At 33.4% G+C, this 25,615-nt stretch overlaps 1 protein-coding gene across 16 annotated transcripts in view; it reads right to left on the reverse strand.

The window, feature by feature from the left end:
* Positions 1–25,615, reverse strand: part of GPHN (gephyrin) — a 252,541-nt gene that overhangs the window by 31,632 nt on the left and 195,294 nt on the right. For 9 of the 16 annotated variants that reach the window (XM_039326897.1, XM_039326889.1, XM_039326895.1 and 6 more), the window contains 3 exons: positions 18,359–18,400; positions 5,335–5,377; positions 396–533 (listed from right to left, as the gene is read on the reverse strand). In XM_039326897.1, the coding sequence (XP_039182831.1) occupies positions 396–533; positions 5,335–5,377; positions 18,359–18,400 (223 nt within the window). The remainder of the gene's footprint in view (positions 1–395; positions 534–5,334; positions 5,378–18,358; positions 18,401–25,615) is intronic. The other 7 variants (XM_039326902.1, XM_039326899.1, XM_039326896.1 and 4 more) reach the window with 1 other exon arrangement.

Raw genomic sequence — 25,615 nt, forward strand, 5'->3', positions numbered from 1 at the left:
CTAAACATTCTAATAAGTTATGCATAACTTAAAATATAAAAACTAGGGCTGTGCAAATCCTTTCAAACAGTTACTTTGCAATATGCAAGCTTATGCACGAAATATCTTTCTCCAAATCATTAAAGCAGCCCTATTTGTAAGTTAATTCTGGCTATTTCCACATAGAGGGCTGTGCCAGCAGATCTGTACTGAGCAAACAAACAGAAACTGTTGACATTACAGCTGTGGAGGTCTAGAAAAAAACCATGGCTGCTTTAATGATTCAGAGAGAGGTACATTTCTGTGCATTGTGAAGCACACCTTTCCAAGTATTTGCTCAGTCCTAATAAATGTAATGAAAATGAAACAGTTCTCTTTTTATTCTTCTCCTGGATGCCAGAACTGATACTAAATACCTCGATAATTGATTATTTCTGTTCCAAGCACTGGAGTCATCTCCAGAACTGTAATGAAGGCTTTGTCCATAGATGTTAATGGAAATGGAGACATACGATGTCTTCTTGCTACTTTTGTAATGTCTACGGCACTGTGACCTGCAAAGAAGCATTAAAGTTATAATTAATTTTTAATAAATAACACAATTAATATTTTCCTGGATAGATTAATAAACTGTAGATACGAGTAGTCCTTGATTTACAACTCCATGAAATTACGATGGCCTCAGAAAAAGTGAGTTACAACTTGTACCTGTACTTTATGACCATCACAATTCCCTTTATGGTCACATGATCGCTATTTGGACCTTGGTAACCAGCTTGGATTTGCAACTGGTTGCAGTGTCCTGAGGGCACCTGATCATGATTTGTGACCTTTTTGCTGATTTCCGGCAAAAGTGCCCTTTGGGGAAGTTGGATTTGCATAATGATTTGTTTAACGATCACCATAAAAATTGTTATAAAATTGCATCTAATTTGACTCAGGACTACAACAATTTACAATGGAAAGACGACTGCATGATGCTTGATCATTTTATATTTTTTTCACAGAAAATGTTACCCAATTTAGGAATGCTTAAAGGCTATGCATCAAACAGTTGTAGAACTCATTAGAAACCATGGTTAGCACATCAAACTAAAACGCATATTAAAATAATATTATTTACAAAATGTATTTTTCAAAGGATCCATCCTTATTCTACTATTCAGGTGAAAATACTTTCCAATTCTATGGGGAAAAGCTCTGCTTTCTTTTGGAATTATATATTATTCAGAAAAGATTTTTCTAAGATAACTTCCCAAATCTTGCTTAAATGAAAACTCTTCCATTTACTTAAGCTGAATACAGCCTGCTTGGTTTTTTGTTTTAGATTTTTAACTCAAGGAAGCAAACATACACAATACTCCTTTCTCATCCTAATTTTCATACACTGTGAAATGAGTTGTACCTGGCCCAAGTCACCCAACCTAAGACAGGAATAAAACTCATAGTCTGCTGGTTTTTAGTTTGGTGTCTTAGCTACTAGATCAAACTGTATAGCTAATGTAATTAAGAGTTTCAGTTCCTTCATCTCAGATGTCTATTTTCTTTCACTTTAGGGCACTCTGGAAGGACCTTCTCCTGCATTTATTTATCATATACTGTAAGTAAAAACAATTAAAATCTGACAGGGTGGGCATCCTTCCATCATTTAAGCAGTGTCCTCAGGAGATTCAGGAGACATGCCTACTCTGTTGCTGTGCCTGCCCTGTGCAGGAGCTTTTCCCTCCTGTTCCAGATACTTTGATCCTGCTTGCATTTTGGAAAAGGCTCTAGCTTTGTATATTGTACTGTATGATCTGGAGTCGGCTTGTGAGAATCTTGGGTTACAGTTGGCAATCTTTGTTAGAAGTATAGTTTCATGTAATTCTTAGCAATTGTTGATAACTGATCATTAGTTAGTGAGAATGATGTAAGCTACAGTAATTGGGTCATTGCAAAATCTCCCTGGTCTTCTGAGACCTGAAGGCATAGCCAGGTTTTAAGGAATCGGCACAATGTTAAGGGGGATGAAGTTAACCTTACTTTTGGGGGGAGTTTCCTTAAGGCAGACGCTACAACAGAAAAGTGATGTTCCCTGACAAATGGGACCTACAGCATGCCTTCTTTGCCAGATCTGGTGGGACGGGCAGATATAATCGGAGAGAGGCAGTATATAAAAATTTCTTACATAAAACTCATATACTAAGAATAACAAATTTTGATAAGAGTTCTTGAAAGTTTAAGAAAAACAGGAAGATGATTGAGGATTTAACATTAATGACTGTCACCTCCATATTTAGCAACATAAAATTCTATTTATCAATTTCGGCAGGCCACCATGAAGATAATTCATACTGAATTATACTCCAGTAAAACTGTACTACATAGATCAGTGATGGCGAACCTTTTAGAGACCGAGTGCCCAAAAACTGGCCCCGCCCTCGCTCCACTCCCCACCCTGCTATGCCCCCCCCACCCCCCCGCCTGCCCACAGTATCACTCACCACCTCCAGGGCCCACTGCAGATCACCTACGCAGCCCAGCAGCGCTATGGCAGCCACACCTCTGCCTGCGCCCTGCAGCATCAACTGCATGATGGGGTGTAAGGGCAGAGTCTTGTCTATGCTGCCTGGCTGCCATGTCCTTCGCTGCGCTGCTCCGTGTGGGCCATGCTTGAGGGCAACTCTCCTTCAGGGGGCTGCTGGAGAAGAGGAGGTTGTGGGGGGAGGCAAGGTTGGGGAAACAGCATGTGTGCCCACAGAGAGGGCTCTGAGTGCCACTTCTGGCACCCGTGCCAAAGGTTCGCTACCATTGACATAGATTGTAATCTTTTGAGTTCACATGGAAGGATTTTAATCAGTATGTAAATTGGGTATATATTATATTTTATCATAGAAATGCAGCCCTTTTGGTATAATTTTTTGAAGAAATTGAGAGAATTATTCAATTTACCCAGAATCTATTGGAGTTGAGCAACTAATAAATTCAATAAGAATAATTGATAATTATACTGGTGTATGCTATTTGTTTGACAGTGTTAGGTTTCAGAGTTTAGTGACTGGCAATGGACAAATCAGCACTTGTTTGGACAAGAAAGCCAGGACAAATTAAAAAAAAAAAAAACAATCAGGAATTAGGATTCCAAAAATGACCAACCAGAAACTGGCATGAACAAAAGACCAATCTGAAACCAAGACCACTGAAATGACCAATCCAGATTGGGCACAAAAAATAATCGAAACCAGAACTCATCAACCTGCACCAATTGCTAAAGATCAATGAGAAGTCAGGATGCTTGACTATAAAGACAGGCTATAAAATTAACTAACTTTTATATAAATCATGTTCTTAGTTTTTTGCAATATTTCCTAAGACATTAGCTATATCTATAGCTAATATTAATGTAACATACACAATTTTTTCAGTTCTTGTGATGCAATGATGCTGGATTTGTTACAATAAAAGACTGAAAATTAGAATGTAAAAAAGATGTTGAGACTCTAGAAAGAGTACAGAGAAGAGCAACAAAGATGATTAGGGGACTGGAGGCTAAAGCATATAAGGAACGGTGGCTGGAATTGGGTATGTCTAGTTTAATGAAGAGGATGAGGAGGGACATGATAGCAGTGTTCCAATATCTCAGGGGCTGCCACAAAGAAGAGGAAGTCAAGCTATTTTTCAAAGCGCCTGAAGGCAGGACAAGAAGCAACAGATGGAAACTAATCAAGGAGAGAAGCAACCTAGAACTAATAAGAAACTTCCTGACAGTTAGAATGATTAACTAGTGGAACAACCTGTCTCCAGAAGCGGTGAATGCTCCAACACTGGAAGTTTTTAAGAAGAGACTGGACAGCCATTTGTCCGAAATGGTATAGGGTTTCCTGCCTGAGCAGGGGGTTGGACTAGATGACCTCCAAGATCCTTTCAACTTTATTATTATTATTATTATTATTATTACTACTACTACTACTACTACTACTACTACTACTACTACTACTATTATTATTATACTTTTTCACTAGATGCATGATTTACAAATTTGGGAAGCAGCTCTGTCTAAAAAAAGACACAAGAAAGAAGTTTGAAAAACCTTATGGTGAAATTACTCAAATTTGGTCACCTTTTATTATCTATATTAATAGTATTTCATAAATACTTTGAAAATTGATTATTTGTATCTTCTTTCTTGAAATTATCTGTCATTGATTATTTGTGATTACTTTCTTGCATTTACTATATTAACATAAAAGAGATCTCATTGTGTTGGTGCAGCTGGTCATTACATTTCACTTTGATTGTAAGGAATATGTTTGAATATTCTACACTAAATATTTGAAGCATATGTCAGCTATGTATACAACCTATGAAGGTTGTATTTCTAGACTAGGTTTAAACTTCTAACACTTTGCTCAGACAATAAGAATTTTCTTTTAGGAATTCTATTTCTAATTTTTCAACTTTCCCTTTCCCTATATCTTTTATTATAGAGATTCAGTGATCCAAACTTTAACAATTATATTCTATGATATTTATCACAAACTGATTTAATAAAAAAACAACTAAAATAATAAATTATAAAGCAAAACAGTGAAAACAGAAGCATTAACTAATAAGAATGAATAAAAAGATTGCTAGTCACAAAGCTAAAAATAATTAGCTTTATATAAATTATTTAATTCAATAATCTGGGTAACACATGACTGTTTCATGGGTCCATTCTAATGCGTTCACACATATATAAATTTGTCATAGTTTAGCATTAACTAGTCAAAGTTTATCATTATTGACAATCTGTTTTAATGACTGCATTAAATACAACAATGAAGCAACTTGGTTCAGTAAATCTTAATTAAAATTAATCAGTTTATTGTTAATACATATAATTAAAATGCAGCTTACTGAAAATAAATGTTAGTTTCTGGTTTGCTTGAGAGATCAGAAATGTATGAGTCCAAGGTTTCTGCATGTAACATAAAACTGTATTTCTCCAGTTCTCTCTAGCCTGAAAACAGAAAACTGTTAACTAGCTTCCTCCTCCTCTTGTGCTACATATCCTGATGGGCAGACATACCTTTACAAAATATTTATTTTACATTTTAGTATATATTTTAATCATGGCTTTACAAATGTGCAAATCATAGAACATCTCTCCATGATCACTGGATACAGTATTTTGCATATCCTTTAGTCTGGCTACTGAGATCTCTTCACATATACCCATGTGTTTTCTGCAGACAGAAAAGCCTAGAAAAATAGTTTTAAAAAATGTCCAGTTGCATCGCTTTCTATGGTTCCACCAAATTCTTTCCAGCAAAACTATACCTCATCATGAAGGTATTATATTCCACTAGAAGAATACAAAGATGCAACACTTACTGGCTCGGAGGATGTTCTCCTTACTGCTGCACCTGGATTGGACCTGTAGAAAGAAGGACAGAACTGATGAAGCAGAACAAACATTATAAAGTGACATAGGAATATAGTGGGCAAGCTCCTGGGACCTGGAGATAGAGGCTGTGTTCATTTTTAAAAATCTTTTTACACAACTTATATTTAACAAACTGTTGCTTAACAGTTTGAATTAAATATAAACAAGAGAAACTAAACCAATGTATAGGATACAAATTTTGTTTACAGTTGAATTGTAATAATTTAAATATATATATTCAATTTCAATTATGCTTTACCTTTACTACAAACATATTAGGAGAAAAATGTAATGAAATATATATTTTACTTCAAATAAGAAATACAGAAATAAAATACTGTTGGAGACACTTAAGCTGATTGTAATAGATCATTTAAAAAAAGGACAAGATAAACACTGTACTTAACATTTTTAGCTGTTTCATAACTTGATCAATTATTTCTTAAGCACAAATTTCTTCAAAACGTTAATGTTATTGTTTTGTCTTAAATGTGATATCTGCTTAGGCTATACAGGTGGCTCTTGGTTAATGACCACTTGTTCAGTGACTGAATTTAAGATGGTGCTGAACAAGTGGTACTTACAAGTAGTCCTCAAAATTCTGGGCAGCACAATACCCCTGCAGGCATATGGTCTGGGTACTTAGCAACTAGCCCAGATTGTGGTGTCCACAATCATGATTATGATTTGTGACCTTCCCTTCTGGTTTTCCACAAGCAAAGTCATTGAAGAAGCCAACCGTTAAGTCAGAAGTCATGGTCACATGAAGTACTCACTTAACAACCTGCAGTAATTCACTTAATAATGTAACTGGGGCCTGCTGGAATTGCCGTTCCTAAGCAACATGGTCACGTGACATCATGCTTTATGTCTTCATCACTTAGCAATGAAAATTCTGTTCCTAATTATTGTTTTTAAGGGAGGACTATTGTATTATTATTTATCAGCAGGCCCGTTGTAAAGAAGTTAATCAGAATGTTTTTACAGAGGATTTTTGAGAAACATAACATCTTTTTTGATTCTTAATAAATTAGTTGGGAGGCACTGCTGGAAACAATAGGTTCAAGTGGTTCTCAGAGGCTCTAGCTAATGAACAATAAATAATTGCTGGCACTTGATTTATTTTGTTTCCAAGATTCTGCATATGATATTATTCTGTACCATGTCTACATTATGCATGAAGATTAACCAAAACATATTCTAAACTGGGTATGTTTAGCTTAAAGAAAGTATGTTAGCAAATACAAAGTACTATCATTGGGGAAAGAGTTTGGATTTACTTGAGAATAGGATAAGGATCAATGTGTAGAAGTTTTGCAGAGGGGGATCCAAACTTGAAATCAAAAGTACTTTTCTCATTGTGAGAGTTTTTTAACAGTGAAGAGTTGTGGGTATTCTACCACTGGAGTTTATGAAAAAAAAATTGGGCAGTTAATTTACCTAGGGTGATATGAGGATTCTTGCTCTGGACAGGGGATTGTATTAGAAGACCACAATGCCTTCTAACTTTATGATTCTATGAATCTCTTAATTTCTTGACAATAGTTCTAAATAATGATACTCAGTGGGATTGTTTCTTGCTAGGCTGTATTTTGTTGAGAGGGACTGGAGAATATCACATTTTTCAAAGATCTCTGAATGAGGGAATAAAACTTTTGCATGCGCTATTAATTGCACAGCCTAAAATTTCCAAATATTTGTTTCTTCTAAAAAGAAAAGAAGCAACTTATAATATTGCTTCTTGCTTGTCAGTGAAGAACATTTAACATGAAAAGTAATGAGGGAGCAAACAATTATTGAGGTTAAAATAATGAGACCTGTGTGGTCCTGCAGCTACTTCTGAGTACAAAATTGTACCTTATATAATGTCTGTGAAGATTCTCAGTCATCCAGGACAGAGTTGTCTCAAAGATGCTTTTTCAAAAGGCAACTGAACTTTTTTCCCTGAGGAAGAAGTTGTTTTTCTTCTCACCCAAGAAGCTTCGTCATTTGTGATAGCATGGGTGTGGGGGATGGAAGGATAAGTACTGACATTGAGACTGGGTGAGTGGGGGGATGGAAGGATAGGTTTTGACTGGGTGGTGGTGGTGGAGAACATAAGGATTGTATTTCTTTGCAGTCATCTGGTCATTAGCACTCTGAGAGCTCTTGAGGCCACTTGGGGGTTTATCTTTGCCCTCAGGATCATCTGAATTGGAGTGCAATTGGTTGTGAAATCTTGAAATTCTGCAAAGGTTGTGTTGGGCAAAGATAAACCTCCAAGTGGCCTCAAGAACTCTCAGGGAGAGTGCTAAAGACCAAAGAAATACAACCCTTTCATTTCATCCACCGCAACCATTCGGTCAGAACTTATTGTTCCAACCCCCCCCCACCATCCAATCTCAACTGTTATACCTATCTTTCCATTTACCCCTGCCCTGCCAACACAACTGATGAAACTGGTGGACGAGAAGCAAAATGTTTTGTTCTTCTTCCTCAAGGAAAAAAAATCCAGTTGCCCTCTGAAAAAGCACATTTAGGATATCTTATATAATGATGAAATAATTTATGGACTTAAAAAAAAACTAAACGCCTCTCTTCTGTTCCGCAGCAGCTTGCCCCAAAGATACATCTACCTCAGCCTGAATTTATGCCATTAACATAAATCTATTTATTGCAATTAAATAACTTAAGCCAATGTTCTAACCTACAGTGGCTTATGATTGTCCTTTCCTCAAAAAAAATTACATTAAAAAAAACAACACAAAACAACACAAACTTTCCTGCCATCATTACACATCATAGTTTCAATTAGAAAATTGGCTCAGATTTACTGCCCCCCTAACTTTCCTAGAATGACTGAAATCAAAGTAATAATAAAAGCTAACAAGTTGGTTTCTGTATCCTAGATCTACTATAAACAAAATTCTTAAATAATACATGTCTGCACTGTATGAATGTGTTTGTTTGTGTCTGTGAAGCGTGAGAAGGGAGGTCGGTCGTTTGGGATGGATAGTGTCATTTTTTTAATGGCTTGGTTGCACAAGTGAAAAAAATAATTGACCAATATCAAAAGAGTTTACCCCAGAGACCTATCAGGAAAAATATAAGGATAAAACATGGAATAGTCTGGGAAATGATAAATTTTATCATGATCACAATATGATCATACAACACAGAAAATGAGATGTTAATGACAATAACAAAGTGGAAATCAAGAGTTTTTGAACACAATATAAAAACAGAAGGATTCCCACACTCTAGAACAGATGTTTGCAAATGGAAAACAGTCCCTTAGAATAGTAATAGTTAAATCAAGTTGCAATCTCGAATCTGCTTTTTTATTGGGAATTGCCCAGCTAGGCAAGGGAGGAATCAAGCAGAGAGTTAGCTTTGAGTCACTGAACAGCTGTAAGAGATCCAGGACTGATAAACTCCTATCCTGCTTCAAGTTCCAAGGAACCTTATCTATCTTTTGCCAAGGGAAGGCAAGCAGTCTGGGGAAATTCATACCTAACGTTAAGTTCATCATTAAGCCCATTTATAGTGAAGCTACTGCAGGGACAAAATAAAAGAATGTATAATGACAATGCAGCTGAAACTTGTATGATAATTCAGCTACGGTTAAAATGACAAATCTCTCGACTGTTTGGAAGAATCTTATTGTAGAACTGAATTATCAGTTTACCACTCATCAAATTATTAAATTAATATTATGAAATTTTATCTTCTCTCCATAGAAGCAGTGATGAAATGGAATAAAATGAGTTTCACAGATTTTTTTTAGCTGAAACCCCATCTAATAAGAAGCTGTTACTAGTTAGCATTTCCTTTTTAATATATTGTATACCATTATCTTCTAACTTAGCACGGGCTTTATGTCAAAATGGCTACATATATATATACATAAACTTTGGGAACAGGAAAATAAGAACCTGCCTCCCATATATTTCCAAATGTAATACATGAAAGAACTTCTGCCATTCCTTTTCTGTCCTCATGAACATCCTAGATATCTTACTGCAAAGCTTTATTTTGAAAAGTATATATTAAAGCACAAGAAGTAGAATGCAAGAAAAAAAGTCTTTATTTCCTACACTTTTCTGAATATCCAAAACATTATGAATCCTATATTACCAAAATGGTGCATGAACAACAATATAGCTGCTATTTATGTTATTCTAGTAATATCTGAAGAAAAGTGATTATATAGATAATTGATATGATTATTTTTGTCTATATTGCAATGATTTCCATTTTGATACATTGCTAAATATAATAGGTCTTTCTTTAAAACAAGTATGTACAGGATTCTGCTGGCTCAACCCATTTTTCCATGGAAGTCTCTTCACAGAAAATAACATGAGCATGTCTTTTATATTATAATTTCAAATATATTTTTCTCTTTCCTTTATTCTAAGTTCCAATTAGAAAAAGAGCTTTAGGCAAATTGTAACTACATTAGCGAAATATTTTTAAAAAAGATGATCAACTGTTTTCATGGTTTTGAAGTTACATTTGTCCTTTTTTTAAAATGCTAAATAATAACTATAAAATTGAGTATTAAGTTACAAGGGAAAGTAAGAAATTGAAGCAGATGGAAAATAATGTATATATGATGCCTATTAACGAAAAGGCGAACTATGATAGAACTGAACTCTGCAACAGTGATAAATGTTAAGTTTCAAAAATCCATTTTCATCTTTCATATAAAGTCAAATAGCCTCTGAGTGTTATGGAAGAAATATTCATATTAAACAGAAAAAATAAAACAAAAGGTTTTACCAAATCAAAAGTACAGTATAAGGAACCTGAGGAAAAATGCTGAACATGTGCCTATAAATCTTTAGGAAAGTTTCAAGAAATTACTTACCTTTACTATAGCATAACAAGATTAGCATAGAGTAAGTACAGTTAGAAGCTAAGAAGTCAAATAAAGTGCTATACAAAGTCAACGTAAAAAGCTAATTCTTATAATTTTTCAGTTCATGTATAATACAATACAGGGAACACTAATAACAAAACAAACCTTCCTACTGATTGAAAGCAATTTTTCAAGAACAGTAGAAAGGTGCAATTTACAGTAGAAAAATGCAATTTACAGAAAGGGTTACTATTCATCATCAAAAAGACATGCAATATGTAGAAGCGTCACTAGAACTCCAAGTCAGTGGACCTATACATACATACTGTATATAAATATATAGAGAATATTAGCCAAGACAGAGCAAAATGTCATGGATTAGGTAAGCTATAATGAAGGAAGCAAGATAAACAAAGCACAGAAGCAATTATGATGTGAGAGTTATTTTTTTATAATTAATATTAAAACATTAGATTTACTTTATAAACAGGAGATCCATCTATATCCAGGTTTGCATTAACCCAGAACATTTACTGCTTCTATTAGCAAATGACTGGTAGCCAGCACGTTTTGCCTTGGCTGAGAAAATATGAATGGTCAGCTCTGGTTAATAGAGGATGGAACACCACCAGAAAATTCTAGCATCAAAGAATAGATTCAGAGGCCAAAAATTATCCTGGAAGAAAGCAATGGAAAACCATTTCCATGACTATCTTAAGAACTGTGGTAAAGAATATTTTATTGCAAATTTATTTTATTTTTTCATGAGTACCGAACTTAATAAAAAATATAAAACACCTCCTAAAATTATAATATTTTTTCTTTAGCTTAAAATTGTTAATTTAAATATAAAAGTTGTCTTTTGCAATGGCCGCATTCATGCTTCAACATATTAATATTTGGGACCATATCTCTGACAGCTGTTATGGAAAATGTTCTTGAAGAACTACCAGGTGAATAACAGTCCTGAATTTATTCAGCAATTATTGTTGCAGAGCACTGAATGTTTTTGCAATAAAAAAATTTGCAAAAGTGCTGCTGGTTAATTGGAGAATTGATACAAGTCAGTGTGTGACACTGCTTTGGTAATGCCCCAAAAGTATTAAGTATAAATTTCAATAATGCATCAGAAGTATGTAATAATATATATCACATTGTTTATTATAAATATAGTGTTTATGTGTGTTTTCTTGTATGTATATATTTGATAATTTTTTGCCTTAGAAAACTGCCTATAATATCTTAAGTAAATAAATAATAAACTCCTCCCAGGGATCTAAATCAGTAGTGCCTCTTATTTTGAAATGCAACATTTTTCACATGTCCAGATGCAGAGTATGATATAGACATGTTAGTGTTTAAGCCACAGCACTACTTAATGTATGAATGATGTTGATGGAAACAACTTTCTTCCATGTAGAAATTTCAAGTATAGATTTATTCAAATAACCATAAAAAGTTTCAAGAACTTCCTACATTGAATATGAAAAGGCTTAACAAAGCCATCCCTCAAATATAAACACTTTATCAGTCACAGGTTTACAATTTATCCATTGGAGAGAAAATAAATATATTTTACTTTTTAAAATGTCTGCTGATTCATATGTGTACATTCTCTAGTAAGTTGAAATGTAAAAAAGGTTTCAGAAAGTAAGAAATATTCACAGAAAGGAATATGCAGACTAAATAATTGACAGAAAAAATGATCAAAGACAAATAGTTGATAAAAACAAAAAAAATGAAACTAATGCAAGTTGCATAGTTATTTTCTTTTTAACAACTTGTAGTATCTCCTTCCTCAAGAGAAAGAAGGCAGCGCCTTCTTCATTTTATCGTACTATTACTTTATCTTCTGAAGAAAACTAGCACACATGATTTAATATTGATAGAATTGATAGATAAGAAAGTTCAATTTTCACCCTGTATTGGTCATGTTTGTAGATGAAATATTTGAATAGCTAGAGAAAAGTTTTGATAACTTGTATTCCCCTTGTTTCCTTGTAACAGAGGTCTGCTAAAAGAAGTAATATAGGATGTTATTGAAAAATGTATTCTATATTCGATTCTTTTGGGTTTCATCTAGAGTGTATTCAAATTATCTACTAGAGAAGACAAATTTTAATTGATACTATGAAAAATTAATTGATGAATAACGTGAAAAATGGACTTGTATGCAAAACAATTCTGCCCAATTACCACCACCCCCAACTTTTATATATTTCTTTCGAAAACAGTGTTCAGATTGAAGCTTTAGTCTGCATTAATACTTCCAAATTATTTCATAATTTAATTGGCATTATGTATCAATTATTAGTGAATGATTCCTCTTCAGTATAAATAGACATAAAATTAATGCTTGATCTGAAAAAAAATAGCATTTGAGATATGAACAGAAAGGAGACCAAATCTACATAAAGCATAATTAAGATATGCTGTGGACTAGATGAACTGGCTAGCATATATGCTAGATTTTTGGAATAAGCTATTATGAGAAGGAATGTAATATGCTAAACTTGTCTAAAATATGTACCTGAAAGAATTGACTTGTAATATAGAAAATAAATTTCAGTACAGTATTCCACAAACAGTACTAAAATAAAGTTAAGGAAAAACAACATGTAGTATATCTTCTGATCAAGCAAACCATGATTAAAGGCCTAAGCATGGAAAGACAGGAGTAAAAAGTGCTTCTGTCTTAAAAAGATTTTTAATTCTGAAAAACAGTGTGCAAATAGTCAAATGTGATTTGATAAAAAATCTGTAAGATTCACTTAGTTCCTTACTGAAATGTTAATGAGTAAGAAATTTCAATATGTTCAAGTAGTTGTATAGGATCAGAAAGAGAAATTTATATGATGGTTTTATGAGAAAAAAGGCCATAGCATTAAAAGAAATAAACTAATATAGAGAAGACTTTTGTCTGTGATAGAAGAGAGCCAAAAGATCATTTAATTTAAAATGTGTTCTATGTCAGAGTATCTCGATGAGATAGAATATAAATCTCACAAAGAGACAATGATTACTAACACAATTATTTTACATACCCTTACTAGTTCCACATAGTGAAAGAAAATGACAACCTTAAATGATGAGTTGTAAGTTAAGAATAATGTTCACATTACATTGCCTGTCCCAAAAGTACTTTTTCAAAAGGCAAGTGGACTTTCTTTGTTTTTCCTTGAAGATATTTCGCTTCTTTAATTCTGACTGAATGGTGGAGAATGGAAGGATTTATATTCCTTGCAATCATCTGGTCATTAGCAAACTTTCTGGGAATCGTTGAGGCCACTTGGAGGTTTATCTGTGTCCTCAGGGTCACCTAAATAGTGCAAATGGATGTGGAACCTTCTTGGAACTGTTAAAAGGACAGTGTTGTAAACAGGAGATAGGTGGTGTCATATCCCTCCCCCTCTAATTGAGAGAGGTCTGTTTATCTTAATGTAGATGGCTCTTTGACCCCTCCTTTAATCCAGCAGTCCTATCCAGAATATTTTAAATTGCTTTTATAGTATATTTAGTGAAAACATATTTATATAGCTGTTCTTTCTCACAAAATCTCACTACAATTCCTTGTTCCTCATTGAAAAAATATTGGCCAAGTTCAAAGAACTGTACAATAGTTCCATTGGTCCAAGATAGTTAATTTTGGTTAATACCACAAAGCAATGTTCCACCTTTATGATCTCATAAAACAAAACATATTCCTCTGAAACTGGGGGATGTTCAAAAGCATTTTACATGACACAAGGATGGGTTGCCCAAGGAAGAAGTGCCACAAGGTAAGTAAAACTAATCAGTATATTAGATGTTTTTGTTCCCTCACTGATTAATTATCAAATAAAAAATGTGTACAAAAGAATAATGTATTTTCCTAAAAGAGAAATCTTACTCATCCCCTTCAATTAAAACAGAACCAAGTTATTGATTGCAGTTATAATTTTAAAATTTCATTACATTCATGGAAGTATTCTTCAGAAAAAAAAAATCACATTATTAAGATGATGTTGCAAAATCTAAATATTAGTTTTAGATAAATACAATTGCTTTGCAATGTAAGAACAAAACAAAACACTGATTATAAGGATTTGCTTTAAGGCTCTTCATTTTTGGATTTTGCTTATTGTTTCACAAGGCCTTCTTTATAATGTGTATACTTAACAATATTTGAAAAATATGTATTACCTTTTCTGTGAAAGATTTAGAAATATAGATCTTGGTATTTGGCAAATTCCAAATTTTAAAGGCTGTCTGAATTAGAGGTATTAATATTTTTTTTAAAAAAACGGTTGCATGCTTTTTATAATGTACTGTAATTAACATTCTTTATAAATGCCGCAGTTAGAAATGGATGTACTAGTGCCTACCATTCCTTTTGAGTTGCCTCTTTAATATGATTTTGAAAGAAACATTTATAATTTTGACAGAAGCCCCCTTTTTCCATACATTTAGGGAACTACTAAATTATTCAAGCATTGATAGTTATCTGTAAAAAATTTTCTAATAGCTACATGACATTCATACCCTTAAGTCCAACTGTTTTTATATAATTCATTGTAGTCTCCTACAATCTAAAACTATAAAAGGTTTAATTATGTAGATTAAATAAGCAACCAAGAATGTTTAATAATACTGCTTGTTATGCATTTGCATGAAATTACACTTCTAAGGATCTGAAAGAACTAATGAGGAAAAAGATATAAGAAATATATAAAAAATAAGAATAAAGAGAAGTATATTAAAATATAAGAAAAACTAGATGCAAAAGGTATGTATCTAATAATGCAAGATTTCCTCAAATAGTGTTCATTAGACAGACCAAAAAAAGACTATATGCATCACCATATGTCTTTAGAGAATGGGTATATTTTAGATACAAGACTCTTACAGAATGATACATTTATATTTAAAAAAATATTAAAAATTATTCTTTTTCTGTTCTAGTTCAAACAAAGTATTAAACTCATTTGAAATGCTTCTTTTCTTCCCAGAGCTTCAGTTTTCAGGAAAATCATATTAAATGATTTATATTCCAAATGTCATAAAATTAGCTTCACCAACCCTGATTTTGAGAGAGGTGCCAAATTTTCAAAACACAAAATCAATGAAACTGAGATTTGAAAAAAACAAGATGAATATATTTTGATTTCTCAAATCACCAGTATTGAAGCAGGAAATGTTCCCTATTGATAAATGTTAGAACTCCTAAACATTAAACTATACATAAAATACAGTAGTTAGGTGTTCGAGTGGAATTGGGGAGAGAGAGAGAGAGAGACCTAGATTCAAATATTCATTCAGCGTGGAGCTCTGGTGATTTTTGGTTAGTACTGTTTCTCAATGCCTAATTAATTAGGTGGGCTGCTGCTCTGGGCACAAAATGAGAGGAGATACTATGTATGCCATCTTGAGGACCTTGAGGAAAAGCAAGATGAATATGTAATTTTGTTTATTGATACCAGCTGGTCTGTCACTGACTCTTGTGTCCTATTTAAAATACTGACCTGTCATATACCATTAACCTCACTCAAACAGTGTGTGAAATTTGTGGTTTGTCAGTGTTTGTCTTTGGCTTCTATTATTTAGACATATATGGGCAATCACAATTGTAAATCCACTACAGCAGTAATGAAATACAACATAATGACCCTAGCTAAATTAATACTAAATTTCCTTTAATCTCCTCATATATTAGACAACTTATTGTTAAGGCTATTAGGAGATTTTTAGGAGATATCTAAGTAGAAAAATAAAGTTTCAGGGTGACAAGATTCAATGAATCTTTATGAATAAAAGCTGCATGGTATACTACTGTATATAACTGTCCAATGATAGCTTCATTAGAACCAATAACTGTCCATCAAAATAAATAAAGTGTATTATGTAGCTTCTGCTCTTGACTACCTGGGATGTCAATAATTGATATTTTTATTTATTTAATGTTACGGTCAAAGACTAAAGAAACATACCAAAGGCAGGAAAGAAACTATAGAAAGAGGTATAGAATAAAATATAAGACACAATATCAAAGTTATTAAGACAGCCAAACACATGCCTAAGTTATCCAGTAATTTTCATAGAAATTAGGCCACCTTCTGATCTCAGGAAGAACTTACAACAGAAAATGAATCATTTCAATTTTAATTGTTCACTGCAAGCAATGGACAATATGCACGTGATGCATGACTAAGCAGTGCATTCCCAGCCACATACATGTGTGTATAATGAGGTAAGGGTGTGGGTAGGACATTGAGGATAGAGGCAAAAATATTTTTCAAACATACTTTCACATTTTTTATGGGCCACCATTCTATATTTTGAGAAGAATGGTATAATGACTTTTTGTATTACAATTTGGCACATCTGCTATATCTTCAAGTAAAAAAATAGTGTGCCACAATATAGAACTAAAATTCAAAAAAGCTAAGGGGAGGAGCATTATTCTCACCAAAACTATTTATTATATAATGCCATTAAACTTTTTCATAGTGGTTGTATTAAATATCCATTATATTTATTTTTATTTTATTTGTATCTGCTTTTATTATTTTTACAAATAATTCAAGGCAGCAAAATATCCAACACACCTTCATCCTATTTTCCCCAGAACAACCACCTGTGAAATGAGTTAGACTGAGAGAGGGTGACTGGCTATAACAAGTGTCACTGCTAATCTTATGCATACACCAGATATAATAGTAAAATTCAAGCATTGTAATGACTGTTCCTCTTATCTGAGCATTATGAATTGATATATTGGAATTGGCAGCAAAAGCACTCAAGATATATAGTGCTATATGATGTTAAATGAAGATCTAACATAAATTGCCTGATGCTGAAAACTGTTTTAATATATTCTCTTATGATAAGAACAAATATGCTCTTTACCAAAAGATTGCCATTATATCTACAATTCTAAAATTAACAAACTCTGGATAGATGGGTTTAGTCTCACCTCAGTGGGGTCCCAAAACAGTACCATCTATTTACTCTTATGGATTACTAAGTCACACTGCTAGACAATCCAGACATCTCTTTCTAGAGCTTTTCTAATTCCACTGGAATTTCAAATATTATAATGTATCTGTACTTCATCCTATGGCCCTTCCTGATAATATAAAACCCTACATTTTCAATCCATAGTTACCCAGTGCATCTCCTGACCTTCTCTGTCTCCATAAAGAACATGAATAAGTGAGCAGATATTTAAGCACAGGGTAGATTTATGGATAATTTATTGTGACATGGCTAAATATCTTGCAAGATGTCGAGCACAGCAGCAGGCTTTGTTAGAATGGGAAAAAAGAGTGAAAGTAATAACTATGGGAATGTTCTCTGTGTTTGCAAAAGTGCATGCAGAAAGTATTTGTATACCCGAAAGAAAAAATGTAGCAAGATCTTAGACATTATTTTTATAGTAATCATTTTGTGACTATGTTGGATGCATGATAAATTTGTTAGTATAAAACTCTTCCAGAACAGTATTAAATACAAGATATTTTTCCATTCTTTTCATTCCAATAATAGTTATCAGGGAAACATGATTTGTGGATGCTTCTAGAAAATTCCAGTTGCTGAAAAGCTTCTTCCAATTTTTCTATTCCATTGAATAAAAGTCAATGAAAGAACAATTCTTTCACTTTTCCTCCAATCTCATTTATGAAACAGATAAAACTTCAAAGTCATACATGAAAATACAATTACTGAATTCTATAACCTATTTCTGAAAGACCTGACTATTAAAAAAAATCCAACAAACATTTAATTAATTAATTTCAATGAATTATATGGCCACCCATCTCAAAGCAGTGACTGTGGATGGATTACAAAATTATATAGTATTGACTTTCTGCACAAAAAAACTTTTCTTTAAAAAAACTGCACAGAATTTTGCAATTATACAATATTATTATAGACTATAAAAAGATGCTGCAATTAAATATTGTTCAGTGGTTGATTGGTATTAAACTAAGCTGGACATGGTTGCAAGGTGAGCATGCATAATAAATCCCACAAGGTGATCTTTTTCTCTCTCACTTCTGCATGGGGAAAACCAAATGAAATAAATAGATTTAAATCAAAGGGTGATGAATGAAGAAACTGTATTATGAAAGAACACGTGCAAAATATACCTCAGAAACACTATAGGTGGATGAGCACGAAGGGAGCCGAGCCTGGTTATGCAGTGGGGAAAAGAAAACATTGTTAAAAAAGAGGTGATGACATAATAAGGGTCTTAAAATGTTTTCTGTTTAGGTGGTTCCAGCACTGAGACATAGCAGAGGTTTTGTGTGTTCTACAAATTAGATTTCTGATATAAAAATATTTTATAGATTAAGCCATTTAAGATAGCGAAAAGTCAGGAGTCTGCTAGCAATTTTTCTGACTAACAATTGTATTAAAAGGCATAGATTTTCAGGAGCTGCAGCTCACTTCATCAAATACACAAAGTGGTTAATTGGTGCAATTAAATTGGAGTGTTTTTTTATCACAGACTAAGATGGCTTTCCATCTACAATGCCATTTAAAGTAGAATATTTAAATATGAATATTTTAGGACTGTAATTATATATAATTAATTCAATTGTTAATTCATATTTGTAACAAATATGGATTTTCAAAATGTGTGCTAAATTCCATAAAATTTACCTTAAATTTTATTAAAACAAGTTGTGTAAATTAATCTGAACTTTTTAAGAAGTGAGCTATCAGAAAACTATACATGAATCTCATTTTTGCAAAAGTAAATCCCACTTATTTGACAGAAAGCATTTTTGGTAAATAGAACAGCAGTTCTAATTTCTCCATAAACTCTTCTTTATGAATCAACCAATGCATTTTATGTCTTCTTATGTTCAGTTCAGGACAAGGTTCACATAATCCAAAATGCTTTTTCCAATAATTCAAGCAACTTGGTTATATCACTGGCTGATGTTTTCTTCTATCTATTTGTGGAGCTAAACAAATATATTTCAGTGCATACAAACTCAATTCATATATAATCACAGCCTGGAATTGCCATGGTCACATTTTCATACTTTCACGCTCATATTCAAACAAATGCTTTCTGGTACTTTGTGCTAGTTTTGTTGATAAAGATAGAAATAATTTAGTTATCACAAGAAAGTTTCTCACAGAAAGAAAGGATGGGGCTGGCTTTATCAATGGTATCTTGAAGGGAGGACTCAGAAAGGATTCTGGGCAGAAGAAAGGTGGAGGAAGATTGGAATGATGATAATAGCAAGCAAGTAAATCGGATTAGACAACTCTAATTGTTGAAGTTGGGTTATTGGTTTTAGTAAAAAAAAAAACCCAATAAGCAACATTATTTTGCACTACTGAGAGTTCTTGTTTGAAAGCAGTTCTGGAAATAACTGCTGAAAGGAGATCTGGGCACTATGTGGAGATTCATGCAGAAGACCAGAAAGGGAAAAACTTCATAAGGACATGTCCGTCCAATGCAGGAAGCTCTTGATGGAGGTAAAAATGATGAACAAAAAGAAGCACAAATGTTTTACTAGGCAGAGAAAAGCCAGCTACCATACTGAGAAACAGAAAATGTCCACCAATTTGTGGAAACTCTTCCTTTTTAAAGTTAGGAAGAAGATAAGGCCAGATGGATTTATTTATTTTATTTATTTGTCAAGTTTCCCATCTCATCCTCATTACCATGTTTAACTGATACTATAGCTGGCAAATATGTGTGTGTTTGTGTTGAGTTACTTTGGGCTCAAATCTTGAATACAGAGAAAACCTTTCAATTTAAAAGGCTTTGTTGTTTCATTTTTTCTAAGCTTAAATGAGAGGGAAGAATTCACAATGGAATGCAGTGTTGTTAGATTGTTATCAAGTGAGACTAAGAAAATGAAACTTCTTGCCACGTATTTAGGCTAAAAACATCAAAGAGATTTCTTGTATTGAACGCTGTCAAATCCCATAAACCCAAAAGCTGTTCCAGTGACATTTACCAAATATAGAAGGGGAAAAATCATACTGACTGAAACTTATAAACATTGTTCTGTGTATAATTTCACTAGGCAAGATAGGAATATTATTTGTGAAGTCTCACAAAGTTTGAAGCCAGACTTTGTGAAGTTTGCACAATTGGTGTAACATATAAAGTTGCACACCAATTTCTGCATCTTTAATTAAATTTTAAGTAATATGTTATCTGTTATCTGATCAATAAAATGTTAGGGGACTAATATGGGATGACATGAATTGAAAAGGAAACATTTGAAGAGATAAGGGCAAAACGTAAAACTCACTACTAGAATAGTAGGGAGACGTGGTCACAGTAGTGTCAATCTATTCTGAAGGCACGTGTTAATAAGATAGTGCTGGGATACTACTGCATTATTGGCTATCTTTCATGCTTTTGAATACCTCCATGTAGCCAGCAATGGATCAATGTTTGATCACTGTAGAGAGGGGGATGGGGAGTGGTTGTAAAATCTTTCTGTAAAGATTATTTGAATCCTCAGGGGGATGAGAAACATAGGGCTTTAAGTTGTGTGGGGGATGTTCTTCCATTCTGATAAGAAGAATTAAAGTGTTTTCTTTTTTTAAGCTAAGTAGCTGCAGCTAACTGACAGCGTAGATGTGCTTAGCAATCTGACTACTTGTCTATTCATAAATCTGACCAAACATTTATAGGAAAATTATTAAATAATGAAAGAGAAGAAGAAATGTAGTGATAACCAACTTCAAAGATGATTCTGGTGAACTCATCCCTCTCCTGTCCACCCCACTCCACAAGACCATTACTAACAACAGTCCTGAGCAAAGGATCCCTGAAGACAGAAGGGAAAAGGTAGATGTCACTGATCAAGGTATCTGCTCAGCTAAACTCTTCCCACAACTCCAAAGGCTACATAAAGAGTTCCTTTATGGCAGAGGTCCCCAATCCTTTAGGCACCAGGGACTGGTTTAGTGGAGAGATTAAACCTCTCTCCACTAAACCAGTCCACCCTCCACAGACTGGAGGGTGCATGGTTTTGTGTGCTGCCTGCATCCCATGGATAGGGCTTTGCTTGTTTGTGTGGACTAGTTGCTGGCATGCCACGGCCCAGTTCTGGTCCATGGACTGGGGATTGGGGACCCCTGCCTTATGGGAAGATTCTATAATTTTTTAAAAAATAAAATTTACTATAATTTTTACAATGAATTTTAGCTATTTTGAGAGTATTGTTATCCTGAAAATTGGAAGATAATATTAATTTACTGAAACTTCTGGGAATTTTGCTTAACCCCTCAAATGATTATTCCCCCACTCCTCTATCTGTGAGGAATGAAGCTGCAGTGAATCTCTACATGGAATATCTGAGAGAGTTCATTCTGAAAACTGGGTAGAGACTTACTTACATGCAAACAAAAGATACCTTCTAATTCCATTAAAGTAAGTAAATTTATAACACCTAAGAAGACATTTTGGAATGAATTAGGCCAAACAACCTGGATAACAACCTGAATGAGATGAGGATAGCTCCTATACAGCTCATATGGTTCCTGAATACAGTGCTGCTTATAAAAGTTATATCAGTAGGCAGAAGCATTCATTCATTCATTCATTCATTCATTCATTCATTCATTCATATTCCACCATAGTTATGTTATGAACCTTGGAAGCGAACATAATAAAAAAAAATCCTGGGTAAGGATTAAAAAAAAAAAAGGAAAGGATACATGATAAACTAAAAAAAAAAAAAAAATCCAGTGAAATGAGAAACATTTCACTTCCATGATCATTTATAATCAGTCAACAAGATAGTAAATTGAGATGATGCCTTCTCAATTTATAAGTACTCTTGGAAGGGTTCGGATTTAAATTACTCTCTAAAGATCATCAGCATATCTAATTTCCACCGTGGGACTGTTCCAATGGATAAGTGATGCCAACCTAAGGTAGTGCCTCCTAGTTCGTCTCCTCTCATTTTCCAAGAAGGGCATTATTAGCTGTATTTTTAATTGTTGGCAGGCAACTTTCTAGTTGAGGAATGCAATTCCAAGATACCTAACTGCCAAATCATATAGAAATCTGGAGTTATCTTAGCTTTATGCCTTAGGCAGCGAAAGGAGGCCTTAGCTACACATCTCTTAGACCAGAGGTTTCCAACCTTTTGGGCACCAGGAACCAGTTACGTGGAGAGAGGTTTTTCCATAGACCGGAGGGGGTGTGGTTTTGTGGGCTGCCTGCATCCCATGGATGGGGCTTTACTTATTTGTGCGGACTGTTTGCTGGCATGCTGTGACTTGGTACGGGTCCACAGACCGGGGGTTGGGGACCCCTGTCTTAGACTACTGGAGAAGTTAGGAACCTTTTCAGATCCAATAGACAATTCACAAGAGTTAAAACAGTAAAATTTTGCAATCATGAGGAATTCCATTTTTTTACCAGTGTTTTTATTTATTTTGTGGGGCTGCAGGCACTATTAAAGATACAGCATATGTCCTGGATCCAGATTGTCACTCTAGGACTATTGCGATGCTCTCTTTGATTACTTTTTTCTGAAATAATCTCCAAATGTAACCAAACAGATAGGCTTCCATCACAAATTCATTCATAGTACTTGCAGACCTCTTACTGACTGATGATGATGATGATGTGCTTCTGAGTTGGTATTAACTCTTGGCCATCACATAATCTTTTTCCAGGATCTAAATGCCTACGCATCATATGAAATTGTGAAGGATTTATGTATAAGTATTTTATTTATTCATTCATCAAATTTATATGACTATACATTTCACAAACAAGGGATTCTGGCCAGCGTATTGCTGAACTACAATTCATAGCTTCCCTGACCACTAGTCACATCTGTAGTTCTGTTTCCAAATTACCTAGATTGTAGGAAGATGTTTTGCTGCCATGTTTTCCAAAAATATTTAAATATAACTTTAAATCCCAAATCTCTGATCAAAATGTGGAGTAGCCTAATATCATTATTTTTATAATTGTTGTTACCTATATTTTCCCAAAAATAAGACTGGGTCTTATATTAATTTTTGTTCCAAAAGACGCATTAGGGCTTATTTTCCAGTTAGTTCTTATTTTGGGGGGAAATATGATACTAAATGCGTCTGTCTGGCTGACGGTCTTAACTGGGGCTTATATTGGGGGCAGGGCTTATATTACGAGCGTCTTGAAAAATCATGCTAGGGCTTAATTTCCAGTTAGATCTTATTTTCGGGGAAACAAGGTATATACTCCTATCTGACATAAGACTTTGGAGAAGTTCTAATATCAAAATAACATTTGCTGAAACTCAGGATCAGTACTAAAATTTTCTGCATATGTTTATCAATACTTTAAATATTACAAATATTCACAGAAGAAATTTTTGACAGAGATTTTTATGATCACACAGCGTTAGTTCAATGTTAACAAATTAACAAATAAAATTATCTAAGACTCACGTATTTTAATTATGTTGCTATTCTGGACACAAATCTGTGATGTTGTGATCAATATATATACAATCAATAAATTGAATGAATGAATAAGACATATGGGCATTTTTGTAAAATAGGAGGCATGTAATTAGAGGAAATACGGTTCTGATTAGATTAGTTCGGTCCCAGTTTATTTCATCTATGCAGTTAATTTTTAAGAAATGCACTGAGCCAGTGGAAGGGACATTAGGTCAATATCTCCGAATTATAAGATTTGGGCCACAATGAATATTGCACATATTGTCTGTGCTTCCTCCAGCCAATGTTATTTTTCCAACTGATTGACCAATGGTAAACATAATAAAACTCAAACTGCTTTCCCATTGAATAGGAAAAACCTATAAAAAGAATGGTGGGCAATAAAGAGAAATCAAATAATACAGTAAGAGATAATGTGTAGTAATCAGGCATGACATGCACTTATTATTAAATTGTAAAGCTCTAGAAGTGAAACATGAAATATCACAAAAGAGAATTTGATTTAAGTATACTTTTGAGTATACTTGTCTAAATGTTGTTAAATGTTAAATGTTGTCTAATATTCACACAATCTACTTTCTGTCTTAACCCCAATCTATTATTCTTCAGATGTCTTATAACTTCCATCTTCAGGTGGCATGGCTACTGCCACTCCTGGTTATAGATAGGTTTTGATTCAACAAAGCTGAAGGAAACCAGTTTCAAAAAATCTGGGCTAGTTTATTTATTTTAGAATCAGGAAACAATTTCACACCACATTTGAATTTGGAGACAAAAAGTGATTTTTTTTAAATAGCAGTAAGTCCAGAAAGTAACTAATAGTTGGTCAACCATTTAGAAAAAAAAATCATTTTATGGTGTAAACCCAAATTAGAAAAGGAAACAGAAGAGGTGAAAGAAAAAAGGGAAGAATGATGGGATGAGAAAACAAACCAATCACATTTGGTATTACCAGCCAGCAAAAGTTTATTAAAAATAATTCACCGAGTGAAATCGTACATTTACTCGGAGAGAGCATCCTTTGACATTCCCATGTAGATGATCTCTGAGCTCCTCCAGCTTTCGATGGAGCTATATGTAAACATCAGAAAATGAATTGAAAAAGCCACCTGTTGTCTTTTCATTTTCCTTCTTTCCATTTTTTTAAAAAGTGAAAATACAGTATAACACATTTCTCATAGCCGTTGTAATATATGTAGCATAATACAAAAAGATTAGCCTTTTGTTAAGATAAAAACATCATTTAGTTAAAATAGCAACTATTTTTTAAAGTGTAAATGTTAATTAGAAAATACATATAGTTATAGCTACTGGTTCACTTCTCAATGTTCATATATTGCTTTCTAACCATCAGCATACTAAACATTTTCAGAGCATTTTTAGTACATTTTTAAAACAGAGTCCTCATATAATTTCTAAATATTCTTATTCTGATCACTGTGTTATTTCCCATAATAATAAGATTTCTGAGTATCTTTATTTTATCCTTGTATTTTTGGGTCTGTGCCAATGAATTCAAAAACCAAAAATATAAACTTTAAAATACTGCATTCATATTTTAGCAAGAATGTATAAATTTCTAAAAATACAATTTGGAAACGGATTTTTCACTGATTGTTTAATATGCATTTATTTATAATGGCTAACCAATTAAATACATTATTTGGCAATGTTTATTTATTTATATAGTGTCAATTAATGTACACAACATATACCTCAACTGCATTACAGTATTAATTCTTTGAAAAAAAGTCCACAGAGAATGACAGAGGAATGTAATATTATCATTATTATAAGTATAGTAGCATTTTTATTTTCATTTTCATTAGATTCATTGTTTGGAATTGAATATGGAAAACATATGCATAATTACAATTTTGTCCTCCTTTATATGCTCAGTGCAATGACACTTTTACAGAGAGCAAGTATTAAGAGAAATAGTAAGATGGCTTTTCTTG

The sequence above is a fragment of the Crotalus tigris genome, unplaced genomic scaffold (genome assembly GCF_016545835.1).
Source record: "Crotalus tigris isolate CLP2741 ecotype Arizona unplaced genomic scaffold, ASM1654583v1 scf7180000024346.1432988, whole genome shotgun sequence".
Taxonomy (NCBI): domain Eukaryota; kingdom Metazoa; phylum Chordata; class Lepidosauria; order Squamata; family Viperidae; genus Crotalus; species Crotalus tigris.